This window comes from Carettochelys insculpta, chromosome 6, assembly GCF_033958435.1.
Source record: "Carettochelys insculpta isolate YL-2023 chromosome 6, ASM3395843v1, whole genome shotgun sequence".
NCBI lineage: Eukaryota > Metazoa > Chordata > Testudines > Carettochelyidae > Carettochelys > Carettochelys insculpta.
Window position 1 is genome coordinate 83,746,133 of NC_134142.1, and position 19,627 is coordinate 83,765,759.

The following is a 19,627-nucleotide window of genomic DNA, read 5'->3' on the forward strand; positions in this document are numbered from 1 at the left end:
AAGCCTACCTCCCATTGGCACCAAACCGTTGTCATCTCATCTGCATAAAGAGATGCTGTCAACTTGAAAACTCACATTTCCGTATGAAATGTGATACTTTCCTTAAATACACTACCTTGGAGACAGCTTCTGGAAGAGAGATGAGTAGACTGGAAATGTATTTAATACTGTTCAGTTGGTTTATTTTGTGTGTTTGACAGCGTGTTGTGGCAAGTCAGCTTCACTGTTATACTGATGTGCTTCTTGTCCCCTTTTCTAGCAAGATGACCTCCTTCCTGTACTGCTCGAAGGAGGTTCTCATGCACGCCGGGTCCTGGGTCCTGCATTAATTGCAGCAGCAGCAGTGCTGAAGCTGAAAACACAGCAAGCAGGTAAGAATATGCCCAGTGAGCAAATGGTGTGCTGTAGCATGTCGTTCTCAAGCTTTTTAAAAGGCCTATGCAATATTGCAGAAGGGCAACCATCCCCTTCGAACCATACTGCATGGACTTTTTGTAAATGTTCATGCTGCCGTTTTAAAGGGGGAGTGTCAGACACTAGTGTGAGGCTCACTAGTTTTAAAAGATTCCAAATCACCAGCTTCTCTCTAAGAATAACACGGTTGCTTTGTTATGGGGATGCCAAAGTTCTCCGTGGCAGGAGCTGCCCCTATGCACAGAAGGAAGGGTTCACACTTGGTGTGAATTTTTTGCCTGCGATTATCCTTTTTGATGGAAAAGTGTTCTACTGAGAGGCATCCGCTCTCTCCAGTTCTGCCAGCCTCCCCTGGAATCCACTCAAGTGCCACTGCCCATAATGGTGCTAGCACATGACAGGCCTCTTGTGAACCAGTAAATAATCTCCCCTTCGCCTTTTCTGCTTCCACCAAAGTAAGTGGCTCTGATTAGGCTGTGGCCAGCCTGATCCATCCCAGCTTGTCCAGACTGTGCCTCTGTACAAATACAGTGGGAGGGCGGATGGAATTAGAAGGCCAAGCTCGCCATCTACTGGGGAAAACATGCAAGCTACCTGAGAGACAAGGTAAGAGAGTTCATCTCTTTTAGTGGACCAGGTAAAAGAGAGAAACTTTCAAGTCACATAGAGCTCTGCTTCACATCACTGCACTCAAGCTACCTAGACAATTCACACAAACATGTATTCATCTATCCCCTCTCTCCTGTTTAGGGCTGGATTAACTCATCCCTGGGCCGTAGGCAATTACAGCACTTCTGAGTCCCTCTAGTGGCCAGCTAAACTAGATGCTCCCAAGCAGGACAAACAAGGAGTACAGTCTGAAACAGACGGAGGGTTCGTCTATACTTACTGGAAGATCAGCCTGGTCAGGGTTGATCTTCTGGCATTTGCTTTAGAGCACCTAGTGGGGACGTGCTAAATTGAACCATCAGGGCTTGACAATTGACTCCGTACTCCTCATTCTTGCGCCGAGTAAGGGAGGTCAATAGGAGAGTTTCTCCCACTGACCTCCCTCTGTGAGGACAGCCTGATAAATCGATCTTAGATACATCCATTCCAGCTACGCAGTCATCACAGCTGAACCCGTGTGTCTAAGATCAACTTCCAGGTCTAGTGTAGACCTGCCCTCAGACGGCTACCTCTGAAATTTGTCACCAAGCAGTTCAGATGTAGTTATATTAAACCTGTCCTGACCAGCGCAGCTCTATTAACCCAAGCACGTCTGGCTCCTGCTGCACAGGTGGTACTTAGTTAACCCTCTCCTCTTCAGATCAGTGCCTAGCTCCTGAGGCACAGAAACTGCCTTCTTGATTACCCTGGGCCCTGGCCACTCCCCTCCCAGGTGGCTGCCCCACCGCTGCTCTCTGGTCATGTAGCAGTTCCTGAGGCTGTTGCTGAGTGAGTCCGGGGTACGGAGGAGAGGGGAGGGAGCATGGGCTGCTGGCAGGGGAAGCTCTGGACTAGGAGCCAGCTTCTGGCAGCAGGGAGGAGGCATAGTGCTGACTTCCCTGTTCACTTAGATTTCACCTGGCAGCTCTTCTGTCATGACCGAGAGGAAGCTGGGACCAAGGTGCGTGTGGCACTGCTGGTGCCAGAGTTACAGCACCACGCAGGTTGCCCTCTTTGCCCCAAATGTGGGCCATGGGCACAAGCCTCACTTGGCTTTGCATTAATCTGCCCCATCTCGTTTGCATACTTGTGAGAGAGGTGTGGTCTGAGGACAAAACCTGGCATTAAAGCCTGCTGTGTTCCGGGGCTAGCTCTGGCACTGCTCTGCTCTGCAAACTCAAGCAAGCTGACACTCGGTCTGTGCATGTAGTTGTCAGATGCCTGTCTGCCTCCTGGACACAGTGCGCATAAAAGCATTCTTCCTGCACCCCAGTGCGTCATCACTGTATTGTTCAGCGGCAGCTTCAGAAACGTCAGTGGCTCTACCTGCAGGTTAACTCAGCCCAAGAGATGCTGCCTGATGAGGGGGTGCTGCTCTAGCCACTGAACAAAGCAGGCTCCTCCTACATTTAAAGTGGCAATGACAGCTGGTGGTCACTTGCGCACACACACAGGTGCACAGCCAAGGAACACATGGAAAATCAGGAGAAGCACCGACACTAGGCCTGCCTAGGGATTATTTATTAATGGGCTAATCTGCTTTGCTAGTTTAGTATTTGCTGACAAATATTTAGGACATAATTTTAAAAAGTGGATGCAGTTAGGCTAAATAAGTGCCTGGGTGTTCCAGGACTGAGGCACCAGCACCACCCCTTGTCTTTCAAATCGCCTTGGAAAAATCTTTTTCTTGCCTCTAATTCTGAATTTGGCGCTGCTTTTGGGGAGGCAGTCAGGGGCTAATGCACACAGCATCGGGCATCAGACATTCTGGGCTACACTGCCAGCTCTCTCATTCACTCCTTGATTCACAGAATCATAGACTCATAGGGCTGGAAGGGACCTCAGGAGGTCATCTAGTCCAGCCCCCTGCTTCAAGCAAGATTAACCCCAACTAAGTCATCCCTGCCTGGATGTTGTCAAGCTGGACTTAAGTCTCATTGTACTCATCTGAATACCTGGGACAGTAATTCTCAATGCACCTGCCTCTGAGATGTGTTTGTTTCGTTAGTGTTTGTAAACTGATTGGCAATAACTGAATTGGCGCTCTCTTCCCTATCTTCCTGCTATGTGGAAAGCTGTAGAACATTTTACGATACAGCAGTAAGAGGACATATTGCCTTGCTAGCACGCTGACATTTCTGATATACTTATTGGAAAGCAGAAAACCAACAGAAGCTTAATTATATAACCTTAATCAAGTTACATCCAGTAGGTGACAGCTATTCAATAAGCAAGGCCCCAGTGGCATGAGAATTAACTTTCTATATACAAAGAAATCAGCCAACCACCTACACAAAAGCTGCCCAGAAAGAAGAAAAATGTGCGGTGGTCAGCGTAATTACTTTACCATGTAATTAAAATTTCTAATGCCAGCAGAGGTGCTGCAGCTGAAGGCAGTGGGGCTTGTAGATGAGTTGGAGGCTGAACGGTCAGTTGTTGGCGTAGTGTTCAGACCCATCCACCAGGAGCGCTCAGTCTGGCTCCCACAGAAGCGAGGAAGCGTTAATTTGAGTGAGCTCACATCTGAAGGAGTTCTCCTCCTCTAAGGAGAGGACTGAAAAATTGGTAATGCTTCCTCTTATAATAAAGACCCTGCACTAATTGAGTAACATCAAAGCCTATGCTTACATAGCCTCATCAAAAACCCAAAAATGTATGGTGAGGGAACTTAGGCTAGGTCTACACTAGCTGCAGAAGAGCGTATGCTTAGGTTCGAGCTTCCGGGTCACTGTTTCTCACATGCACAAAATGGCACGTTCCAAGATCAATGTCGAACCTGGAACTCCTTGCGAGCAGCAAGAATTAAGGCATGTCGGCAGGAGGAACACGCCCATCAACATTCTGCAGTGAGGACTGGGACCAATGTCCACGGCTGCAAAACTGATTTGAGGTACACAATTGGTGCACCTAAAATGGCGTAGCAGCCATCGGCATTCCCGGTAAGTGTAGACATAGCCTTAGAGCACAAAAGGCAGTGTGGTCATGGGGTTGGCACGACAGCTACTGTGCCAGGGCTTTTGGTTTCTAATTCCAATGCTGCCAACCACTAAGATCTTAGGCTAGTTGATTTACTACCCTATGCCTTTGTTAAGCCCTCTGCTATTATTTCCTTGAATTAATTAATAAGAACTGAGACCCTTTTCTAAGGAAATTTGAACTGTCACAAAAGATGGGCCTGCACTGGAGTGTGCAGTGCCAGGGTTTCTGTTCAGTACATTATAGAATGAGGAGCATACACGAAGCTTGGTTGTCGATTAGGGGTCAGCAAGCTTTCTGAGGCAGAATGCCAAAATTTGCCCTGTATTTGACTATCACCAGTGATACTTTATAAAGTCACTAATAGTCCTACTTACAAAAGCTTCATTAATAAATTGAGATGCAGAGCTTTACCGTTTAGATGATGCCTAGTAGTATTAGTTGGTCTTTCATTTGTCCACAGGCAGCACGGCTTTCAACCAGCTCCTGGCTGCATGGGGCAAAAGGGGCAGGGCTGAGCTCCAGCCTTGCATGCCAGTGAAAATCGGCTTGCATGCCAAGCGGTGGGGGTTGCTGACCCCAGTCTGGATCTTGGTGCTCAGCTATGCTTTTGGCTTACAAAACAGCTTGAGGGAGTTTGAATGAGACTTGGCCTGCTGCCCTGATGTAACAGCACACAGAAGACGGGAGAGGGCAGGAAACATCGGACTCATTTGATCAGGAAGTTCACACCAAGGCAATCGCTGGTCTGGAGGGATTTGTAAACAAAATGGACGTTTTTGTCCACAAAGCCCGGAAAGCATCTAGAGTCCCAAGGGCGTTCTCTCAAGAGTAAGTCAACAGCGCACAGCACATTTGTCGACAGTTGTACCCCACACCCGGCGAGGAAGAACACCGCTGTCGACAGATTTCCATCAAGAAACTGCAGGTCTGGACGTTCCTGTGCTCCTGCCACCAACAGAAAAAGGCCTCCAGGGTGCCACGCAGATGCCCGAGGAGAGACCCTGTCCACAGTCCTCTTAAAGCTGCAGGGCGCCTGGGAACCCCTGTGGCAGGGAACGGCGAGTGTGGCAGCAGCAGGGCTACAGGCTGCAGTCCCCCACGCCCTCTCACAGGTGCACTATAGCGGAGAGCGCTGCAGCTGACCAAGCAGGAGGCACCCAATGGCCCCACCCCGCAACCAGACCCTCCAGGGACTAGCCAGAGGGGTCCCAGGAGCCATCTGGAACTCAATGAGGGGGTGGCCCCACATGGACCAGGGCCTAGGTCCAGGCTCTGTTGGACCTGCAGGGGGAGGAGGAGGATACCCTGCAAGACTCCCTCCCAAGGTGAAGCACAAGATGCCCCCATCTATGCCAGGCTGGCTGCCACCCAAGCAGAATGGGGCCACTCCATCCCACCCCTCACCTCCCTGAATCATGGAGCAGGTCTGGGCAAACGTAAAGGAGCCTTTGCAAGGCTACATCTGGGCCCGGGATGCTGCCTGATGCTCCACCCCCTGCTCCTATTACTGGGAGCTGTATGACATTGTTGAGAGAAGCGAACACCCCGCCACCCCTGCCCCGCTGAAGTCCCCCATCCCCACTGCAGCCGGAGCACCATCAGCAGGAAGAGGAGACTTCCAAGCCCCAACTCCCACCAGACCCAGACCCGGAGCCAGCCAGCAGCCTCTTCAGTGTGCTGGAGTCAGTCCCAGCCAGCCAGGCCATCTCCCGGGCTTTGTCAGTGCTGGGACAGGGTCCCTCTGGTAAGTCCCCCATGTCCCACACCCCAGGGCGTCGGAGGCAGGTGCAGACAGGGTGTGCTGCGAGTGGCACGTGGCCAACTTGGGCAGGACCTCACGCTGTGGACCCGGCCTGTGCAAGGTAGTGCACAGCAGATGGCCCCGGGCATGGGCACCTGCTGACTGCCAGCTGCAGAGGATGCTGCTCAGTGTCCTGCTCCCCTGCTCAGGTTCACAGCCATTCCTCCATGTTTTGAGCGCTCCCCCCAATGTCCCAAGACCCCTCCCATCCAAGCTCTGCTGCCCCCCATCCTCTGTCCCAAGGTGCCCCCCCCACTGTATATCATGCAAAGATTTTTGCCCTTTGCTTTACTGTAAATAGCTTGTAATTACACCAGTTCTTTTCAACATGATTTTCTTTGGTTAAGTAAAATAGTTGTTCACCATGGCCACGTCCTTCTTTATCGGGCAAGGGTTTAGGAAGACGAGGGAACAAAGGGCAGAGGTCATGGTGAGGACAGGGTAGGGCTATGAGCCCAAGGCTGGGAAGAGTTATTGGGGGTCGTGAGAGATGCTCTTCCTCAGGGCCTCACAGACCCGCACCCCATCCTGATGGGCCTGGTGGCTCAGAGCTGCACCCAGCACCTCACACTTGTGGTCGCCCACTTCCCCTCCACTATGTTGTGCAGCCCACAACACACCATCACAACCTGGGGGGGACGCTGTGCTCCCCCACATCCAGGCAGGTGAGCAGGTACCTAAAGTGTGCCTTGAGGTGGCCAAAAGGTGCACTTCGGCCTGCATCCTGGCCCAGTTGAGGCGGGCCTTGAGAGTTCCTGGTTGGTTCCCCATGCTGCGGTGGCAGCTGAACATCCCCGACCGCTAGCTCACAGTGGAGGGTGAATGCGTCTGCCTTCACTCTCCAGCACAGGCCCAAGTTCTAGACCACATGAGCACGGAGTGCCTGACCCACTCACCCACTGTAAATGTCTGTGAACTGGCCATGGTGGTCAACTGCGGCCTGCACCGTCATCAAGAAGTATCTCTTGCAGTTGATATACTTGGCCGTGCGATGCTCTGGGGCCAGGATCAGGATGTGGGTTCACTCGATAGCTCCGATGCAGTTTGGGAACACCAGGGCAGCAAATCTGGCCCTGACTACATCCACATCTCCCGTATGAATGGCCTTCTGCAGCACGATGGTGTTGATGGGCATCATGACCTACAGAGGGAATGGACAGACCACACCCATCAGGGTATGGGGGGTGGGGAATTCCTAGGCACCGAGGCCATCCCCAGACCTCGAGCTCTCCAGGACCCCTCCCTGTGAGGCCCGCCCCCCCCAGCAGAGCAGTGCAAGGGTGGGACAGCACAGTCCCTGGGGGATAGGGATCCCATTCCCCCCCCCCAAACCCCACTTCCCCTTGGGTGGGACACCACGTCCCACATGCAGAGACTGCAGCCTGAGAGTGCCTCACCTCCATGAAGAGGGCCTTGATGGTGGAGTTCCCCATGCCAAACTGGTTGGCCAGCAAGCAGTAGCTATGGGGGGGGGGGGGGGGGGGGGTGTGTGTGTGTGTGTGTGTGTGTGTGTGTGTGTGTGTGTGTGTGTGTGTGTGTGTGTGTGTGTGTGTGTGTGTGTGTGTGTGTGTGTGTGTGTGTGTGTGTGTGTGAGAGAGAGAGAGACAGAGAGAGACAGAGAGTTTCCAGAGAGCGACTGCAACCCACGTCTCCAAGGGGACGGTGGGCCGCAGCCAGGTGTCCTGTCTCTGGAGGCTGGAGCGTGAAGCCAGGCATAGAGCTCCAAGAATGTGGCCTTCTGCATGTGAAAGTTCTGGCACCACTTCTGGTCATTCCACAGCCCCATGACCAGTGGGTCTCGCTTGGAACTGGTGCAGAGCCTCCAGCTCTGCCTCTGCATCTGGTGGGGGTGGGGTGGGGCAGGGATGAGACCATCTGGCAGCAATGGCGAGGTCCTCGAAGAAGGTTTCAGGCTTGGCCTCCATGAGGAAGAGGGGGGCGGCCATCAGGAGGCACAGCAGGTGTTGAAGCCCCTCTGCATAGGGCCAGCGCAAGCCCAGGGGCTGCTCTGGCACCATGACTCACTGAAAAGAGCTGTCTCTCCCAGAAAGAGTCGAAACGCTGCTCCAGCTGCTGTGCTGTCTCTCATGGAGGTAGGCATGCCTCAGCATGGGCAGGAAATGGGTGTTGGGGGCGGGGGGGGGGGATGTCCCTTTAAGGTATGTCTTGCTGGGGCTCCTGGAAGGAAACACTGACCAGCAACCCTGCCTGCTGTGGTTCCAGGTGGCCCTTTTGTTGAGAGAGTGGGTGGGCTGTCTTGCCGCTCTCTGGCGACAGAGAGGGTCGAAAGAGCAATCTGTTCTGCAGCCGAGATGTGATCTGTCATCAGAAGTTCGGTTGGAAGATATCTTCCAACAAAAACGTCCATCAACCAATCACTCTAATCTAGACATAGACTAAAAAAGAAGGAAAGAGACGGCTAGAGATCAACTGTATCTAAAAAAGAGCCAAAGAAAGGAACAATCCCAAACTCACCACTGAGAGAAAGTATCTCAAGCGAAGCAAATGTATTCAGAATAACCCTGAATTCAAACAACTAACTTTTTTTTTTAATTTTTTTTATTAAAAAAAAGATTCATTTTACATGAAGGTGGAACTTGACATTTGGGAGGTACAGCCACCAGCTGTGGGAGATGCAGTCACTACTGAGTCTTTACCCTCTGAAACAATCTTCTCCCTTTTTTCCTGTTTTGCATGGAAGACTACTAAACCCAACGTAAGTGAGCAAACCCTCACCCGCCTTTTTTTCCAAGACAGAAGCTACTAATGACGTTCCAGTTCAGTTACTTATGGTGAGGTATTCGGATAAGTAATTTTGCAAAGAGTAATATGGGGGCGCTCAGAAGGGAATGCACTGCAGCGTAATTGCCCTACTTCAAAACATTATCCCATGGTAACGATGTGTAGTACAGCTGTGCCTCATTGAGGGAGAGTGAAGCCGCACACGGCATGTGCCTCAATGCACACACCTTCAAAAGAGAAGCACGTTGGTTGTCTGGTAACGCTGGAAGCCAGCCCATCAGCTACCCTCAGTCTCTTCATCCTTAATCTCAGGGCAGGGAAGCAGCATTCGCTCCGCTGGCTGCTGCTATTTCCCTTTACAGCCCGCATGATTAAGTCAAGCTCTGAGCCTTTAAATCTTTCTCTGAATGGGAAACGAGTTTTTGTTCAACAACGTTAGCAAAATACATTTGGCACCAAAGCAAGCACACATGGAAGTGTCTGCTTGTGGAAAGCTGCGCTAATACCTCCCCACACAGCCAAAAAAAAATCAGCTTCTTCTTTTTTTTTTTTTAATTTGTTTAGTAGAGAAAGAGAGAGATACCAGCCTGTAAGAAAGATATCAGAACTCTTGGCTGCAACGCAGGCAAGTTCCGTTTCAGATACAAATAGCGGGCAAAATTCACATCCTAGGCATTCACTTGTTTGCTACAGCAGAGAGTTGGTCTCGGATCCTTCCCAGACCATCTAACATAGTGTCCACGGTTTCCTTATTCAGCTCCACAGTCACTGCAGAGACCACAGGGTTATCCCCACACAAAGCAGGATCTTCCTGAATCTGAAAGAGAAATGAGGTATGAACGCCCATGAGGCATCCACGAATACAACACACCTCTCCCCTGCCTCAGTGCTTCCGGTCAAATCAGAGGGGACAGACACCTTCCAGGGGCCTCTGGGCCAGGTGACTCCATGCCCCTGAAATGGGAGAGGCCTTGGACAGAAGCAGTGAAGTATCAGTGGGCTCAGAGTCCATACAGAGTACAAAGGTACAAAATTTTCCTCCCTCCCATGTAGTATCTCCTCCACCCATCCCAACTCACTTGAATGACACTTGAAGAAAGAAGGACTCAGTAGACCCTCTTGGGATTTAAACGTGTACATCCAGGAAGTCTAGTTACTTCCCCCACCCCATCTCACCTGACTGACATGTCCACGAGAGAGGTCTGTTGTCGCCAAAAACTACCTCTGGAATAGTCTATTAAAGAGGTCATGGACTACAGAGAGAATAACTGTCTCAGACAAAGGTCCAGATGGCACCTTGTGATTTACTAGCCTAATGTTGCACCCAGCTTTCAGAGAATTCAAGTTGTCCTGTGGTCGAGTAAGCCAGCTCCTCGTAACAGCAGAGCACCCTTCCATATGCCAGAGATTATGTCACAGGCTCCCCTCTGGACCTCCTCCCTTCCCAGGGGGTTCTAAGCATACAGCTCTGCTGCATTATTCCTGTTTGTGCTCATCTAGCAGCACAAGTAGCTTATTTCTCAATTCTTCTGTGTTGTCACAGAGCGTTCGGGTGCAAGAGTCATTCACCAGGGCTATGGCTACACAGAAGTGTTATTCCTGAATAAGATCTTCTGGAAGAGGTATTCCGAATAGCTTATTCCAAAACAGTGCAACTACACACACAATGCATTTTGAAATAGCGCTCTACAGTGTCTCCACACAATAGCGCCTACTTCAAAACAGAGTCATCGACTGCACTACGGCTTATTTTGCAATAGGCTCTGTTCCCTGTCTGCACAGCCCCTATTTCGAAATGTCTATTTTGAAATCAGCACTATTCCTCGGACAGTGAGGTTTGCCCGTTTCAAACTCAGGCATGCACTATTTTGAAATTTCAAAATAGCAGTTGCATTGCGTAGACACTAGCATAGTTATTTCGAAATAGCTTTGCTGTATAGACCTATGCCTAGGCGCACTAACCCATGCATTAACCTTCAACTGTAGCAGGCAGGTGGGGACTGCCATTCTGCCAATGCTGTCCGAGGAGGTCTTGATGTCCACTCTCCAGTCCATGTCAACCAGCCGGGGCAGGCAGACTGCAGGATTGAAAATTACATTTCGTTAAATTAATGACTTGGCCTTGTCCGCATGCAGCAATCCCAGCCTTTGCTATGGAGCCAGTAAACTGTTGCAGATAAACATTTCCGTGCCAGCAAACTGCACTGAAACAAACCAAAGGCTTATCATTTCAATAGAGGCATGTGGTGCCTCCTGGTTCCCAATCAGGCCTCTGCTCTGTACTATGTGTAAACTGCAGGCAACTGGACACCCCCTCGCACGGCAATGAACCAGCACATATGGTTATCCCAGCACAACTGCATGTAAAACAGCCATAGGATGAGTGTAAACCAGTTTGGGGAGGGGAGCAATAAGGCTCGTTAATTCCCATCTCCAAAGGATTCCCTGTGCCAGCATCCCTCTGGCCTTACTAAACTGGTCTCCAGCACACAGCCAGCATTTCAAAGGGCCCTGATTTGAGGCCTACAGTGTTTCGCTACATGCTGCAGCCAAAGATAAATCATGTATGAATGATGTGAAAACTAAGCAATGCAAGGTTCATGATTGCTACTCCCATGCCTGCTGGCAAAGGTACTCCAGTGTGGAGTACAGGTGCTGGGGGACAGGAACCTCAATGCTCCTGGCCAATTTATTAAAAGCCCTGAAACACTTGTACTTGATGGACAACTAATGATCTCAGCCGAGCCCTATTTATACTAGACTAGATCAGATTAATTCAACACTGTAATGCAATAGTGACATAGGTGTTTAAGATGCCCAAAACACTGTAAGAGAATGTGGCTCTTTGAAGTCAGCTGACTGTTCAACATTTGAGTATCTGTACTCCTCTTAGGAGAGAAAGGGGTTACGTTATCTCATCTGATGGCGTGCACACAGCCGAGTGTGTCTTTCAAGGTTGCTAAGAGGTCAGAGGCTGAACAAGTTTAAAAGCATCAGTGGTGCAGTAAGTCTACCAAGGCAGCAGGAGGATCACGTGATCCACCTTGTGTCCAAGCTGGGAAGGCTATCAATACATGAAAAGCCATGGGCAGTAAGTACAAGGGGCATTCCAAAGCACAGCTGGCTGGGTCATTTTTCCAATCCTGAAAAAATTTAAATAAAAAAATAATCTTTCAACACCTGGAGGAAACCAAGCCCTTTCAAGGAACAGCAGAGAGAGAGAGACCTCGCATTAGCCAGCTGATCGGGGGACACACCTGCAATCAAGAGTCAAGTTCAAGCCCTGTCTTTTGATTGGCAAGCAGCTTATTGCTGGTAGTTTTGGAGGCCCAAGAAACTGTCTCAATTTTTATGAAGCACGTCAAACAACCAGTCAGAATATTTGTTGTCTAAATGAGTGCATCTGCCCCCTGCATAATCTCTCTTTTCAACGCGGAGGAACATCCTGTTCGGCAGCCAGTTCTGGGTTAAGATAAGGGCCAGAAGCCCTAGAGCAGGGCTTCCTGAACACGGCTTGAGAGCCACCAGCAGAGGTATTGCCAATAGGCCAGTGGTTTGCAACATGTGGCCCACTGGGACACTGTGTATGACCCACCAGACATGTTGTTTACTGTTACTCACATTCAGGGTTGTCAGATTTCACTAGCTCCTGTCCATGTCAATTTTTTCCAACCCGTGTTACTGAAGTGTCGCGCATGTACAGTCAGGGCACATGACAGTTGGTGCATGCTGACTGCACACAGCAGCGACTGTGAGAGCCGAGCCCTCCCTTTTCATCCAATCCAAGCGCTGCTGCAGTTCAGTCGGCACCGCCCCCCCCCCGCCCCCGAGTTCTAGGCATGCAAAGTGCATTTAGCAAAACTACCCTCTCCTGGGAGACTGCCTTGGTTATGACAATAGCGCAGTCCACTGAGATGAAGGAGGGCCACTCCTGAGGCCCAGTCACTAGCCTGGGTTGCCCATCGCTGCTGTAGGTCATGGAGAGCTAGTTGGGCATATGGTGCTGGCTCACCTTATTTCTTAGATCACATTGCAACATGAAGAGACGTGGAAAGGTATGGTTAGGACAATATTTAGTGTAGGCAAGTACTGTAAATGCCAGTAATGTCATGCTGCTGGGGAATAGCCTCACTCCCCATGGTTTTTACTTTGTCAAGATGTTTGAAAACTCCTTCCCTAACGATCTTCTTACATTAGTGTTTGCCCCAGACTATTTGGTATGCTGCCCCCACACCTCTACTCCGTTGGGAGGGGTCAGGAGAAGCGACGCTGGCCAGGAGTTGTTCTCTGCAGTGCCAGCTTTCTTTTGAAAGAAAACTCTTTAGTTGTTAGGGTTGCAAAGCTTTTAAAAAAATAGTATAGCAAGTATGATTGATGCAGAGGTGCCTGCTTAAGTTTGCAGAAAGCCTGAAAAAAATCTCTCTCAGGTGAGCTGTCCAAGCACTTAAAAGGGGGCTAAGTCAGATGCCAGTGATGATACTTTAAATGCCAGCATTGTTGACTATTTACTAGACACCACAGCATGTAAGAAAGGAGAGGAACTGTACTACAAAGACCTATGTTAGTGTTTTCTATAACAACTGGGAGAGAGGCTACGGAGCAAGGACTGTTTGCTATGGCATTGAAGATGTATACACTAAATTAACATGGAGTCTGGTGGCACCTTAAAGGCTAACGCATTTACTAGGGCATAAGCTTTTGTGAAATATCATTCACTTCCTCAGAGGCCTGAAGCAAAAGAAGGGGTACAGGGATTGGAATTGCAGAGAGGAAGCCCTGGGAGTGAAATATCAGGGCTAATTAAATCAGGGTGGATGACGCTCACCTCCAACAGTGATGAGGTGAGCATACCTGAAGGAGAAATTAAGGTGCCACCTTTTATTTACACTTTAAGGTACCTCAGGACTCCTTGTTGCTTTTGCTGAAATATATTAACATGATCACCTCTCTGAAATATTAACATATGCAAGTCCTTAACAAACCATGGGAAGGTTGCAGGTTGGGGGCCACCTTGGTTTCACCTCCTGAAGTGGGAGCTCAGTTTTCAAAAGTTTGACAAACGTGATTTTCAGTTTTAAATTTCAAGGGCTTGTGAACCATCTTGGAAATATGAATAGCTTTCAAATGTGACCGCCTACTTACTCTGACTTGATTGTGCTTCATTCCTCCAGCTGGTGCTGCATAGGGGAAGGGAAAGAAAGAAAACAAATATGGTCAGGGTTTTAAAAGAGATTACAGCAGCAACGAAGAGAAGGGATGGAGAGTAGAGTGGCTATTTGCTAAAGGATTAGTCAGAAAAAGTGGGTAGATATAAGAAACTACCCACAGTAGGTGCCAACTTCATTGTGGGAACTGAAAGAGTTGGTGGAGTGAAGAAAGAACAAAAGGTGAAGATTGGCCCATGGCATGTAGGACAATATCGCTTTGCCATCAGACACTTGGTGCAATTTACTGATGACCTGTATATTTCTCTTCAGGCTTGCCAGGCAACCTCACCACTGCAAAATTCAGCACAGCTTTCATCTTTAAATGTTCCCCTGTAACAGAGAGATAATCTGATAGTAGGGATGAGCCAATGGTGAAGGCACTAGTCTGGGAGGTGAGTTACAGTGGTTCAGTTCCTGGCTCTGCCCACTTCTTTGGGCTAGTCACTTAGGCATGGATCACAAAGGGACTTAGATGTTGCTATTCCTTTCAGGTGCCTAGAAAAAAAATAAATCACAGGAACAACATTGCAATGTACAAAGCCTGAGTTAGATGCCTATAGATATAGAATGAATGGGGGACAGATGGATGCCTTACACCAAAGCCAGTGGACTAGATGGAGAGCTACCTAAGCCCCACTCCTCTCACAGAGATAGGTGCCTTCCTGCAGCCCAGGTAAAGTGCCAATGTGATCTGCAAACAGAGGCCCCTCTGCTGAAGTCATATGATATAAGTGCCTAGTCAGGTCTTATGAGAATGAGTGAGGGGCTTGCTTCTGTCCAGACAAACCAGCTGGAGGAGGATGGAGAGGTGCACTCTCCACTTTATAACTTTTAGCCATCAGATGTGAGCACACACCTGGAATGTGGTAGACCCAGACTGAAGTCCACCTGCCTGTCTGAAGTACACAATAGATTTTAACAGCGGTCTCCCACCTCTGCAGCAAATGCTCCAGCTACTGAGCTATGGGATATTTTAAATACAGGACTCCCTCAAGCTCTCCTGTCAAAGCTGTTCCACTGTATATAAATAAAAAAAAAAATTGGGCAGGGGGCTAGAACTAGGGTCTCCCACCCAGAACTAGAATGTCACACATTTGCTCTCCAGCCACTGATTTAAGAGTTTGAGAAAATTCCATAGCTCTGTGGCTAGAGTGCACACATTGCTTTGGAGCCTGGACAGGAAATGAATATCTTGATGCACAGAAAGAAGCAGTGCACAGGTTCAAAGGCACAAACTTAGGCCTGAGAGAACTGTTACCCTGAACATTTAGGGTGAGTTTACGTGAACGAGTGTAGGTGCCTGCTGAATTTGACAGGAGTTTTAGGCTTCTCTGCCATCCATAAAACTGGGGTTTAGGCACCTAAGTACCTTTTATGGACCTGGGTCTTTCCTCGTTCCATCTATAGCACAGGAACAGTAGTATGTGCTCGTGGGTGTACTGTGAAGAGAAAACCCAGAAAGACTTATGTGCTCAGATACCATGGGAATGGAAGCCAGATATGTACTGTCGACAGAGAGAAGAGATGTTTCTCAATCTTTCTCCTACCAGAGACAGGCTTGCTTTCTTCCTAAACTGTGTCAAGGAAATCTCAGGAACCGGCTATTGAGAAACATTGCCCTACCCCTTCCTAAACTCTTGGTGAAAACCTTTGCATGCATTTCAGGGTGTAATCTACCAGTCTCTTGCAGGAAGTACCATATTCCATTACAAGCCTCTCCACTGGCACTCAGTGAGCGCGGTACAAGCTCACACCATTAGCTTTTAGAAGGCTGATGGGTTGGGGGCTCCCAGCCATGCAAAGACTTGGGATGCCTGACATATTCTTGCTTTACACCAAGTGAAATCCAAAGGCAGGCACTTACGCATTTTCCAAAATTATCTTGGTCAGGAGGTTTTTTAGGCTCTGGTGGAAGTTCTCCGGGAACAGAGAGAGAATCTCTTCCGCAGATGACAGGCCCCGATATACAATGTGCCTGGTGAGGTTGTGCAACGAGCAGACCAGCTGCAGCAAAGGAACAGATAGTGGAAAAGAAGCTGAAGTGAGAATGGGCACCACATGCTGCATCCGTGTTCAGCTGAGGTGCAGGACAGTGCACACGCTTATGCCCCGTTCCAACATTCAGATGCACGCTGGCAGGCGCTCATGGAGCCCAACAAGGGCCTTCCCCTGCATGAAGCCAACTGTAAAACCACAGTTATAGAATTTCCTTTTATGTAAGGGATGGCAAAGACCTTGATACACGCTGCTCGCAAGCCACTGTATTCCAACCTGTGTCGTTTGGGAGAGTACAACTCCAGCTTCCCATAAAGATTTTGGGTCACATCGTCTAATGAAGTACTAAGCCCTTTATTGTAACTATTGCCCCAGGGCTTTCAAAAACAGCAAGGGCCTGAACTGTAGCAGTGCTGAGCCTCTGCAAAGCCCTCCGACTTCAATCTAAGCTGCAGGCATTCAGCCCTTCTGAAAGTCAGGCCTTAATTGCTCATGCTACTGTTTTACAGAAGAAATTAAAATTCAAGGGTGAACTAGACACAGAAAGTTACAGAAACTGGAAGCAGCATACGCTTACTGGATGACCTTGCCCGTTCTTCTGCTGATGAAGGCTTGCTCCCTAGAGTATATTCCTACCTATGTTTTGTTCTGTATGTTCAACCTTGGGAAAACTGAAATGCGACTTGAGCTCCTAAATCACTTAAGCCCTTCTGAATATTTGAATCCTGAATCTCCTAAAAACGTGAGGCAATTTGCATGATTTAGCCCCAAGCCCGGCATGATAATTTACAGCATAAAGGTGTCTGTGCCAGCTGATCCTGAGACTGGGAATTTAGCCTTAGGCAGTAATTGGGTTTGACAAAGCAGTATTTTCACTTGACTCACAGAATGAACCAGCATTTATTAAGCCAAGAGGGCAGGGAACTGGACCTGATGACCACTGGAGGTCCCTTCCAGTTCTAGTGTTCTATGATTCTATGAAAAACCTTGGTAGGTAAGTGGAAGAGGGTGTGCACTGTACCACTTGCTGTCTTAACTTACTGCATGAAATAATTTGCAGTGGCTTGTAAAAGCATTTGTTTGTTCTTAGACTGCCCCAATTGCTCCTTTACATACAATCACGTTAGATCTTTAAGGGGCTCTGCTCCCATTGATTGATTCATGACCCCTGCTTCGGCAGGCGAATGTTATGCTGGTGTATACAGAATTTGCACCCATTTTGACTTTACTTGTGGAGCAGAAGCTCGTATGTTGTGCTCCAGGATCTGTGAGGATGCCCCTCTTCACAGGTTGACAGAGAGCCCCAGCCTGACTGCAGCACTGAGGACTTCATTGTGCCTCCTTAGCCATCACAACAAAGACAATTATTAACTAACTACTTTTAGTTTTAAAATCTGCTTCTCACCAGTCCTTGGCTGCTTGTGAAGAGCGGAGCCAGAGGGAAAAGCACCTGCCACACGCAGGCCCTGTCAATGAGACAATATTGGCACTGAGGAAGTGTCACTGCACTCTTACTTGAGCTGCTTCTTCTGATGTCACCGACAGATTGGAACTGGTGCTATCAATCAATTTGCTCGAGCCTCTTGCTGAGCTGGAAAAGCACTCTTGGCACAGCTGTCTAACTACGTCCTTTGAAGAAGCCTGGAAAATAATGAGTGAGAGGTTCAGGAGCCATTGTTGATATGCAGAGAAATCGGTGAGTACTTACAGTGTGTTTTCCAACTGCAAAGCATTGCACTGATAACTACTTACTCTTTAAAACTCCCGAGTGCAACCAGTTAGCATGACACTAACTTGGCAAAGAAACTGAAGCAAAGAAGTGCAGTGACTTGCCAGAAGCCACTTCCTGGAGCAGAGTCGTAACTGAGGCACACCAGGCTACCAATCCAGTGCTGGGATCACACTGTGTCACTGAATTTTTTGTGTATGTTTTCAAATGCAGATTTTTTTTTTAATTCCTAGAAGAACAACATATGAAACCAATCCAGCACATCCTGCTACAATGCTGCTTGACCACACCAACCAAGAAAAAATGCTGCTTGAAGGTGGGACGTTCATTAAGGCAGAAGCTTTCATTTTACATCCCTCTTGGTCTGTTTTTTAAGAGGCACTGGGGCTTACAAAGCTCATGTGTGTGCATGGAATTGAGCCACCATGCGGAAACAGCATTTTTGAATGCAACTCCAACTCAGCACCTCATCTCCAAAGTTTGCATAAAGGACTGCATACAGCTCGCCCCTGTAAACGGCAGCTTCCAAAGCGCACCATGCTGATCCCAGGAAGAGAAAATTCATTTAAGGCAGCACCTCAGTTGATCAAACACTTGTAATTCTCTCTTGTAAGTAACACACACTGTCGCATTTGCATGACATATTTCTTCCCAACCCGTTTTAAAAACTCTGTTCGGGGATCAGTGAAGTGCAACCACTTCTGGAGTTGACTCCAACAGCTGTTTATCAACACAGGGATTCTAAAAAGCAAACGACATCATGCCAACTCACGGCACTCACACCTTCCCCCCTTTACCTTCAACAAAATCTGCAGAGCTGCAAACTGCTCTTCTGTCACTACAGCCATCTTTACTCTATCATGTGACTGCAGGACATCAGCAATCACAAGAGCTCAGCTTAAGTCATGCGTTCAGCGCTTCAGTTGCGTTGCATTCTGGAAGCTGTAGTTCTAGCTGTAACCTACTGGAGAATTTCAAATCTTGGCGCTTCAAAACGAAAATACTGTTGTTTATTTTCACTTGAAGCCACTTAAAACGTAATGGCTTTAAAAGTAGTTCCTGGTATGATTAAAGAAAAAAAACAAAACAACAACCAACTACAATGCTGACACCCTGATTCTGCAAATACTAAGGCACCTGTGTAACTTTACTTAACCAAATAAGTGAAGTCACTGGGACAAAAGTAAAGTTACTCATGCGAGTGTTTGCAGAACTGAGGCCCTAGGTTTGTAAAGGAGCACTGTCAATTTAAATTTGGGTCAAAGTTTAACTGTTGTAGAAATAAGTGTTGTAAAGCCTACAATCAACAAAATATTTTCCAAATTTTAAAAACAAGAGCCAAAGCCTCCCACAAAAGCAATGTTCAACTAAATGATGCTGAATTTCATGCCCAATTTACAACACTAAAGACTTAGAGCAAAACTTATTTTAAATAACCAAAACCCAGAGGAACTTAATTGATTCTTCTTCTCCATTTTGCGCAGAGACTGGTTTTTTGCTTTCATTTCCCTGGCAGATTCCATACCTTTCCCTGAAACTATGCTGTGATAGCACATGTCCCCAAGCTAAAGTGGTATATATAGGGTAATCATATCTCCCATGGCGACATACATGACCGGGGTGGGGCGCGCTCCCCCTCCCTGCCCCAACCCTCAGGGAGGTGGCTGATATGGAGCAGCCAGGGTGCTCCCCTCCTCTTCCCCAGCCACGGCACGCCCCCTCCCCCAGCTAACCTGCCAGCTCCCTCTGTTGGAGAGCATGTGCTGGCCCACAATACGTGCTCTCTGGCAGGCACCTGCACACCGGATATGAGACAATTAGTCCCTTTTTTAAAATAAGTCGGGATGCCCTTATGGTGTCCCAAATAAGGGACTGTTCCACCGAAAATGGGACTGATGGTCACCTTCGGTATAGAGCACTTGATATTTGCTTTATGTCCTTCACTCAAGAATCTCAAAGTAATACGATTTCATTGAAGTGAATGTTCCAAAGACAGTTACACAAGGTACAAATTACAAACCAAGAGATTGTGAATCCAGGGTCAGGTTTGGGTTTTGGGGGAATACAGAATTAGTTATCACAGTTAACGAAATACATAATAAACACAGCCTG

General features: G+C 48.4%; 1 protein-coding gene across 2 annotated transcripts; it reads right to left on the bottom strand.

Moving 5' to 3' along the window:
* Window positions 1–8,397: 8,397 nt before the first annotated feature.
* COMMD9 (COMM domain containing 9) lies at window positions 8,398–18,384 on the bottom strand. 2 transcript variants are annotated; one of them, XM_074997506.1, is made up of 6 exons: window positions 18,313–18,363; window positions 17,302–17,427; window positions 15,656–15,795; window positions 13,727–13,761; window positions 10,547–10,662; window positions 8,398–9,401 (listed from the first exon to the last, which is right to left on the bottom strand). In XM_074997506.1, exons 1-6 carry the CDS (start codon window positions 18,361–18,363, stop codon window positions 9,261–9,263), a joined length of 609 nt encoding a protein of 202 aa, XP_074853607.1. In that variant the 3' UTR covers window positions 8,398–9,260. The 2 variants fall into 2 exon arrangements, with proteins under 2 accessions (XP_074853607.1, XP_074853608.1); XM_074997507.1 differs by having other exon boundaries at window positions 8,399–9,401; window positions 10,559–10,662; window positions 18,313–18,384.
* Between the last annotated feature and the right edge of the window lie 1,243 nt (window positions 18,385–19,627).

Excerpts from the sequence above, each read along its gene's own strand:
- COMMD9 (XM_074997506.1), bottom strand. The coding sequence starts at position 18,363 with ATGGCTGTAGTGACAGAAGAGCAGTTTGCAGCTCTGCAGATTTTGTTG. Across the intron at positions 13,762-15,655 it reads AAGATAATTTTGGAAAATGC|CACCAGCTGGAGGAATGAAG; the intron begins GTAAGTGCCTGC and ends TCCCCTATGCAG. Across the intron at positions 10,663-13,726 it reads TGAAGCACAATCAAGTCAGA|TCTGCCTGCCCCGGCTGGTT; the intron begins GTAAGTAGGCGG and ends TCAATCCTGCAG.